We start from the raw sequence: 9,349 nt of genomic DNA, 5'->3' as shown, positions 1-9,349 counted from the left end.
AATCTAGACCAACGGTGCTGTCAAAGAATATGCTTTTTGCTGATAAAGCGCGCCTAAGCAGGGTGGTGCGAATGTACATCATAAAAGAGTGTCATGAGATCGAGGTTCATGAATCAACTCCAGAAGTATACAAGGTTATTTGTCGTAGATGGTTTCAAGGTTGTACATGGATGCTACGTGCGAGAAAGTTGAAAACAAATATGTGGATTTTAGGGAAATACATTAGCACACACACTTGTGTTATGGACACATTCAATGGGAATTATTTTAACTTAAATGTTGACTTGATTTCTCTTGTCTTGATTCCACACATTGAATCGTCCATAAGGTACAAGTTTAAAGAGTGTATAACATCTGTCCACAGGTATATAGATGTACCATTACCAAAAGAAAGGCATTTCTCGGGCGTAAACGTGCGTTTGGGATTGGTTATGGTAACTGGGATAAGTCATTAGCCGCTCTACCCAGGTACATGGTTGCATTGCAACACTTTAACCCTGGGATTGTTGTTGAGTAGAAGCTTGAGCGGAGTCCAGGAATATAAGAATTCATATTCAGATAGGTGTTCTGGGCATTTAAACTAGCCATTGTTGGTTTTGTGCACTATCGGCCAGTAATATCCATAGACGATGATAATTAGGGATTCTAGCCTATTTTATGCTCCTTCTTGCTTAGGTTTTGAATTAAAAGTGTGTACAAGTATTCTCGAAAGATAACTTATTGTGCTTGATTGCAGTGTGGTAAAAAAGAGACAAGGAAGTCATAACCAGCTCAAAAAAGGAGTGAAACCTGCAGAAGTTCAAAGGTAAGTCAAAAGAACGCTGACAACGAAGAAACGAACGCGGAGGGGGAGAGTCCACCACTGAGGCGGTCTTGATTTCGCTCTCAGCGGTGGAAAAGTTCAGAGAGTGTGTTTTAGGCTTAACAAATCACCGCTGCTCGCAGTGAAATTGTGCAGCAGCGGTAGCTTTAGCGCGACAGCAGTCGAGTTACCACCCTCAGCGATAGTCAGAATCAGAGAGCCAGAAGTGGGTCTAAAAGTTGAAGACCGCGGTCCGCGCTTGCTTTTGCGCGGCCATGATAGTCTTAGTGCTGCATCAGTCCATTTTTCACTATCAACGGAACCTTCGTTGGGGCATTTTTGTCCAAAAAATTTAGCGGTGTATAAATAGTTCTTTTTCAGATTTTTAGGTCATCAGTTGTTTTGTAGAGCACTTGAACCACCTTCTTTTACCTTTTTGAGTAATTTTAGAACATCTTTAGCAATTAAACTTAGATTTTAATCTTGCAATTACTTTTTATGGCTTATATTTCATCTCAATCTTTGATTTCTTCTTTGATTATGAGTAGCTAAACCCATTAGCTAGGGTTGTAGCTCAACCCTAGTATGGGTATTTAATGGGTCTTTAGTTTTAGGGCTTAAATGTTTATGGGTGAATGATATTTGGCTTGATTTATGCTTTAAATATTGAATTGGTGGTTGCAAACACTGCTTTGTACCTTTTTGACTTAGGCTCTTCTTGGGAAAGAGAGACTAAGTCTAGGAAATTCAGGCCAACAAGGAATTTGGGTGTATTCAAGAGATTGATATCCCCAATTAAAAAGTTAAATCTAGAGATAGTAATACCCAACTTGAGCCAATTTTGCTTGCATTGTTTGAACACCCAATTGGACTTGAGAAAGCCAATTAGGGCAAGTCACCCAAACTACTGAGAGGTATAGAGTGAGTAGTTATGTGCAATGGCTATATCAAGATCCCAATTATAATAAATTTACCCTAAGTTTTAGATCCCGTTATATACCCACCTAGGTGCAAGTCACTTCCCTAGTGCCTTTAGACCAACTAAGAAAACCCTACAAAAATACCATACATAGCTTATTTTCCTGCATCATTAGTATTGAAGTAGAATAGTAGACAAAGAAAGAATGATTGAAAGTGTAATTAAGAACATCACACATTGCTAAATTAGGTAGGAACCCAATTCCAACCATATCTTAGCTACCTGTGGATTTGATCCCGACCTTTCGGATAAAAGCTGCATCGACCGCTCTTGCCACTCTATAGTGGTATAAGGTTGGAACCGATCACTTTTTGGTGTCGTTGCCGGGGAGCTAAACGGTTTTGGATATCTATCTAACTAGTTTTGTGTCTTATTTTTCTTTCCCTCTGTGTTACTAACTTGTGTGTGTCATCAATTCAGGCACAAAATGACAAACAATGATCCTCTTGGAAATGTTCTCCTAAGGAGGAGGTAGATGATAATGGTAAAGATAAGGTGCCTCTAGTGCCATAAGGTCAAAGAAAAGGCTGTCAGTCCAATGACAATATTCCAGACCCTCCCCCGCCTTCTCCAAGAGTCGCTCCTTGGGTGCTTCCAAATGAAGGATACGCAAGTACAATTATCCCACCCTGGATATGGGCGGGCAATTTCCAAATTACAAATGTGATGTTAACTTTATTGGAGCAGCGAGGGTACTTCATAGGTGTTCCCCATCAAAATTCATATAAGCATCTTAAAGGCTTTGTGGATACCTACTGGGGAAGCATACAGACCAATATGTCGGAGGATGTATTGAGATTGAGATTATTCCCTTTTTCACTTAGAGGGAAGGCTTTGGACTGGCTTGAAAGACTTCTCAACCATTCCATCACTACGTGGGATGAGTTGGCGGACAAGTTTATAACTAAGTTTTTCTCGCCAGGGCATATGGAGAATTTGAGAGATGAGATTTTGGCCTTCAAACAAGAACCTAATGAACCACTTCATGAGATCTGGGAAAGATATCGGACAATGGTGAAAGAATGTCGGAACAATGACATGACTGAAGTAATGATCTAACAGATATTCTACTGTGGCATTAACACGACCAATCAGTGTGTAGTGAACCAGCTTGCAGGGGGAAATTTTATGAACACACCTTATGCGGAGGCATGTGAGATATTGGATGAGATGGTAGATACTTCCTCAGCTTGGCAAAGTCGAGCTAATGTGCCACAAGTTGATCCGAATTTCATTCACCTGTACAAAGAGCTCTTCAACCATCGCCAGGCAATAGCAGAGTTAACTATAACAATGAACCAGTTGGGAAAAATTTAATTGCAACAAGTTCAAGCGCCGAGGCAAGTAAATGCTATAGAAGGTGTCAACATGTTGGTCAACAAGAGGTGACAAAGAGGTCAACAAGGTCAAGGTAGTCCTGATCAATATGAGCAGGGTAGTGGTGGTTTCAACCAAGATGATGGGTATGATGAGTGATGTGCCGTGGAATTTCGGCACAATTGGTAACAATTGCTTAGATTTTAACTTGTCTTTTAATGCATTTGTAGTTAATTCTGATCAAGTTTGGTTGTTTTGTAGTGCACGAGCTTGAATACCCGAAAACATGGAAAAAAAGTCAAAAAGTCACAAAAAAACGGATATGCTGCAAGTATGCGGTCGTATAACTCACATGCGGACCGAATAATCTACCTGTTGATCACAAACAGAGACAGTCTTTTGGGCCAACTGAAGAAGCAAATATGCGGTCCATTATGCAGTTGCAAACAAATATGTGTGCCGCATAATTGTCGCATAACCATAATAGAAGGCAGCCCTCAGCACGACATGTGATGGTATATGCGGTCGCACAACCATTATGCGACTAAAGCCGGATCTGGGATTCAACAAGTCTGTGACGGAGCCAGTATGTGATCGCATAAGCTGTCTGAAAGGGTATTTTAGTCCGATTTTGGCTGCGACTTTTAGTCCACTATAAAGAGAATAACTAGGGTTTTGTGGGGTATTCAAGTTTGAAACAAGATCCTACTTAGAGAGCATTGAATACTTCATTTATTTGGAGCTTTGTGAAGAAGGAATCTTGCACTTCTGTAAGCTTTATGGCTTTATTAAATTCTTTGTTCTTGTATTTTAGTATGAGTCGCTAGTTTCAAATACTAAGATTGTGAACCCTAGATGGGTGTAATGTTAATGGGTGTTTAACATTGAATATATACATAATGGTTGGTTGATATTTATTCAATTCTTGTTCTTTATTTATGGTTGGTGGTTGCAAACATTAATCTATTCCATTTTACTCTTTCTTTACTTGAAAGTGAGTTAGGGTTTTGTAGAATTGAATAACAAGAACTCAAAACGTTAACTCTTGTTTAATAGAATCGCTTAGAAATAAGTGGGTTCTACTTGGCATAAATTGGTTGTTCTTAATTTGCAACTCTTTTATATTTGGAAAAATCATAAAGGGAAAATACTACCCAACTATTGGAAAGTATTGGGTAGTCATTTAGAAATCATTTGCATATCAAAGGACCTTCCATTAGAAATATATCATATTAATATCGATAACATTACCTTCCCTTTACGGTGACACAACCTTGGTTTCCTTAATCAAATTATTTACATTCTCAAAGTTACAATTAGTTATCTCTTCAATTCACAATCATATCATTCTCTTGTTACGATTATTGGAATAGAATTACGATCTAAGTTAAGTAGCACAGTACTCGAGTAACCTTTTCATGCATATTCCTGTGGGATTTGACCCCAACCTTATTGGGTTACTATATTTGACTCTGATCGCCTTACACTATTTAATTAAATTGTAATTTGAGCATATCAAATTTTAGCGTCGTTGTCGGGGAATACGGTTTTGAAATTACTAATTAGTGTATGCTTTACTTTACATATTATTCTATTCCATCACACTTTGCTTGTTTTGCTTGGTGTTGATAAGAAGACATGGCCGAATATGAGGAAGAAATGGAAGAAAATCCTTTTGCGGACATAGATGAGTACATTGAGGATACAAATGCTAGTGTACCTCTGATAGTTGGTGCTGCAACTTTCAAGGTGGAACATGGTTTAATCTTAATGCTAAAAGCGGAGGGGTTTTTCAGGAATTTCACTGATGATGATCCGACACAACATCTTAGAAACTTCTTGGGTGTGTGTGATGCATAATCAGAACAACATCTCAGATGATGCCCTAAGGTTGAGGGTGTTCAAGTACTCACTAACTAGGGATGAAAAGAAATGGCTTCAAAATATGCCACCAAATTCTATTCATTCTTGTCCTGAACTTGTCCAAGCATTCTTAGCTAAATGGTTCCCGCAAAGTAAGAAATATGAGCTCCGGGATAAAAAAAAAATTTCAAGCAAGTACCGGGAGTACATCTACATGAGGTATGGGATCGATTCGAGTTATATTTGGTGAGGTCTCCCAATCATGTTTTTCCGGATTCTATCTTGTTGGAGAAATTCTACATGGGTTTAGATGTTATGAACCAATCTATAGCCAAGAATGTAGCTGATGGATCTTTTATGGATAAGACATTCGCAAGGATCACAAAAATCCTTGACAAAATGGCAAAACATAATCAAGCTTGGCACTTAGAGGACACCACAGGTGGAATTGCATATGGTTCTCCCTCCTTGACCAACATGATTAAGGAGAATCAAAAAAGAGATCAAGTAATTGTAGGGCTTGCCACCAATGTCAATATGTCGACAAAAATGTGCACTGAAAGCCAAACGAAGAAGGTAAATGTGGTGGAAGATGTTCAACCATCATCAAGTAAAGATTATGAGGAAACCAACTATGTCAATAAATCTCAAGGAGGCTATCAAAGGCAACAATACCAAGGTCAAGGACAACAAAATCAATGGAGGCCTAACTCGCAAGGGCAGGGCAAACAACAGTGGCGAAATGACCAAGGTATCTCAAATCAAGGAAATTGGAATAACAACAACAACAACTTCTCAAATCGGATTTCAAATCCTTATGTTCCACAAAAGGGTCAATATTCAAATCAAGGTTCTTCAACTGATTCCAAGTTAGAAAGCATGCTTGAATGGGTATTGCAAAATCAAGAGAGGTCTGACACTTCTATGAGGAATATGACCGAGCTTGTTGGTTCTCATACCGCATCCATTCAAAAAAATAGATATGCAAATGAGAGATCTTTCTAAGGAACAAAATCCGAAGCAAAAAGAGACACTTCCAAGTGACACAATTGCGAACCCAAAGGGTAGTGGGAGTGGTCCAACTTCTTATTGCATGGCAATTACTACTTGGAGTGGGAAGGTACTTCAAGGAGAGAATGAACAAGTGGTTGAAGTGGAAGAGTCCGAACAAGAGGTTGAGGCACAAGTTGAAGAGCCAATTGTTGATAAAGCTAAAAGGGTTACAAAAGAGTATGTGCAAGATGTAAACCGGGAAGAGGTAAAGGAAAAGGTAAAAGAGATACCAAAAACTCTACCACCTATTCCTAGACCTCCTCTTCCATTCCCTTAAATACTTGCTAGGAAGGTTGATGATAGCAAACTCGAAAAGTACTATAACATTCTCAAGCAGTTATCGGTGAATATTCCATTTGATGAAGCATTTCAAGAGATGTCGGGTTTTGCTAAGTATTTGAAAGACTTGATTACTAAGAAGAGAACCACCAATAATGAATTGGTGAATGTGACTCACCGGGTTAATTCTATCATTGCAACAACCACTGTTCAAAATAAAGAAGATTCGGGAGATTTCACCATTCCATGTACTATTGGGGCACGTGATTTTGTAAGAGCTCTTTGTGATAATGGGACTAGCATTAACTTAATGCCTCTTTATATTTACAAGCAATCGGGTTAGGTATGTCGAGGCCTACAAGTATGAGGTTGTAAATGGCCGATTGTTCCATAAAGAGACTGGTGGGAATTATCAATGATGTGCTTGTGAAAGTGGGAGAGTTCTACCTACCCGCCGATTTCGTAATCCTTGATTGTGAAGTTGACAAAGAGATCCCTATCATCTTGGGGAGACCATTCCTTGACACAGTAAGAGCACTAATGGATTCAGAATAGAATGAGATCAAATTCCGTGTAAATGATGAAGAGGTTACATTCCAAGCAAGAAAGGGTATGAAACTACCACATGAGTATGAAAGCATCTCAGTGATCGATGTTGTTGATTTAGTGGAAGATGCGGTTGAAATAAAGATGGAAGAACAATGACTTGGAGAGGCGTTGACAGCTATTTTGGTGAACTTTGACGATGAAGATATGGATGGGTATATGGAATCAGTCAATGCATTGGAAGGGCTTGGGTCCTACACTTATGCTCTAAAGAAGCTCTCTCTCGTCTTGGAGAATAGAGCTACTCCTCCCGCAAAGCCTTCTATTATTGAGTCACTGCAACTAGAGCTCAAACCACTTCCACCGCACTTGAGGTATAAATTTCTTGGCTCAAATGATACTCTACCGGTAATCGTGTCTTCTTTGTTGAATGATATGCAGGTAAAACAATTGTTGAATGTATTGAAGGAGCATAGGCAAGCTATTGGGCGGACAATTGCGGACATCCGAGGGATTCCTTCCGAAATTTGCGAACACAAGATCCAATTGGAAAGCTATTGTGGAGCATCAACGAAGGTGGAACCCTTCCATGCAGGAGGTGGTAAAGAAAGAGATCATTAAGTGGTTGGACGCCGGGGTAGTCTACCCCATTGCCGATAGTTCTTGGTAAGTCCGGTACAATGTGTGCCGAAAAAGGGAGGCATGACCGTGATTGAAAATGATAAAAATGAGCTTATCCCAACAAGAACGGTGATCAGATGGAGGGTGTGTATGGATTACCGGAAGCTAAACAGTTCTACGTGCAAGGACTATTTCCCTGTTCTTTTTATTGATCAAATGCTTGATCGTCTAGCGGGAAGGTCATTCTACTACTTCTTGGATGGATACTCCGGCTACAACCAAATCAATATTGCATTGGAAGATCAGAAAAAGACAACATTCACTTGTCCATATGGGACGTTTGCATTTTGTCGGATGCCATTTGGGCTATGCAATGCTCCGGCTACTTTCCAAAGGTGTATGATGTCAATATTGTCCGATATGGTGGAGGATTTCTTAGAGGTATTCATGGACGATTTCTCAGTAGTAGGTGATTCTTTTGAGCATTGTCTAGACAACCTTAGACAAGTGCTTAAGAGATGTGAAGAAACGAACCTTGTGCGAAATTGGGAGAAATGCCACTTCATGGTGGACGAGGGAATTGTTTTGGGCTACAAAATATCCAAACAAGGCATAGAGGTTGACCGGGAAAATATTGAGATCATTTCCAAGCTTCCTCCACCAACTACAGTTAAAGGTGTCCGAAGTTTTTTGGGGCATGCCGACTTCTATGGGCGCTTCATCAAGGACTTTTCTAAAATTGCAAATCCCATGTGCAAAATCCTTGAGAAAGATACCAAATTTGTGTTTGATGCGAAGTGCCTCAAAGCCTTTGAGGAATTAAAACAAAAGCTCACCACGACACCTATTATTGTCACACCCGATTTGTCTCTTCCATTCAAACTCATGTGTGACGCCAGTGGTGTAGCTATTGGGGAAGTGCTTGGCCAACGTCACAGCAAGATTCTTCACCCGGTCTATTATGCAAGCAAGACACTCAATGGCACGCAAATGAATTATACGGTGACTGAGCAAGAATTTCTTGCCATTGTCTATGCCTTTGAGAAATTTCGGGCTTATTTGTTGGGATCCAAGGTGATAGTGTATACAGACCATGTTGCTCTTTGCTATCTTATGGCAAAGAAGGATGCAAAACCTAGGTTGATTTGGTAGGTCCTGTTGCTGCAAGAGTTTGACTTTGAAGTCAAAGATAAAAAAGGGACAGAAAATCAAGTGGCGGATCACCTATCAAGGCTTGAAGAGGCAGAGAGACCAAAGGAAGATCTTGAAATCAACGATGCTTTCCCAGATGAACACATATTGGCATTATCTAACAGTTTTGTTCCTTGGTATGCCGACATAACCAACTTCTTGGTTAGTGACCTTGTTCCTGAAGGTTTGGAAGCTTATCAAAAGAAAAGGTTTTGCGGGAGTGTAGGCATTACTATTGGGGAAAACCCTTCTTGTTCTGTAATTGTGCCGACAACATCATCCGGCAATGTGTTCCAGAAGATTAGGTGATACCAATTCTCAAGGCATACCATGATTCGTCGGCTGGGGGTCATCATGGAAGAAATCGGATTGCGGCAAAAGTGCTTGAATGTGGCTATTATTGGCCAACAATCTACCAAGATGCAAACCAAATGGTCAAACAATGTGACCAATGTCAAAGACAAGGGTCAATATCTAAGAGACATGAGATGCCAATGAACTTTGTACTCGAGGTTGAGATCTTTGATGTGCGGGGAATAGACTTTATGGGCCCCTCCGTGAGCTCGTATGGCATGAGCTACATTTTGGTGGTTGTGGACTATGTATCTAAATGGATTGAAGCAATCGCCTTACCGAACAATTAAGCAAGGAGTGTGACCGCATTTTTGAAGAAAAATGTATTCACACAGTTTGGCTCT

At 39.9% G+C, this 9,349-nt stretch overlaps 1 protein-coding gene across 1 annotated transcript; it reads left to right on the top strand.

Annotated features, from left to right (window-relative positions):
• Window positions 1-5,261: 5,261 nt before the first annotated feature.
• On the top strand, window positions 5,262-6,636 carry LOC138870461 (uncharacterized). The gene is made up of 3 exons (XM_070148266.1): window positions 5,262-5,712; window positions 5,942-6,191; window positions 6,303-6,636. The coding sequence occupies exons 1-3, from the start codon at window positions 5,262-5,264 to the stop codon at window positions 6,634-6,636; spliced, it is 1,035 nt and encodes a 344-aa protein (XP_070004367.1).
• The last annotated feature ends 2,713 nt before the right edge of the window (window positions 6,637-9,349 follow it).

Source organism: Nicotiana sylvestris, chromosome 6, assembly GCF_000393655.2.
Source record: "Nicotiana sylvestris chromosome 6, ASM39365v2, whole genome shotgun sequence".
In the NCBI taxonomy this organism is placed as follows: domain Eukaryota; kingdom Viridiplantae; phylum Streptophyta; class Magnoliopsida; order Solanales; family Solanaceae; genus Nicotiana; species Nicotiana sylvestris.
Note: the sequence above shows the minus strand (reverse complement) of the source record. Positions and strands in the feature narration are given on the sequence as shown.

What these genes read in the sequence shown, in the direction of transcription:
- LOC138870461 (XM_070148266.1), top strand. Translation starts at nt 5,262, where the DNA reads ATGGGTTTAGATGTTATGAACCAATCTATAGCCAAGAATGTAGCTGAT. An exon ending in ACAGTGGCGAAATGACCAAG is followed by an intron (nt 5,713 to 5,941) that starts GTATCTCAAATC and finishes TCAAAAAAATAG; the next exon opens with ATATGCAAATGAGAGATCTT. An exon ending in GCTAAAAGGGTTACAAAAGA is followed by an intron (nt 6,192 to 6,302) that starts GTATGTGCAAGA and finishes AATACTTGCTAG; the next exon opens with GAAGGTTGATGATAGCAAAC.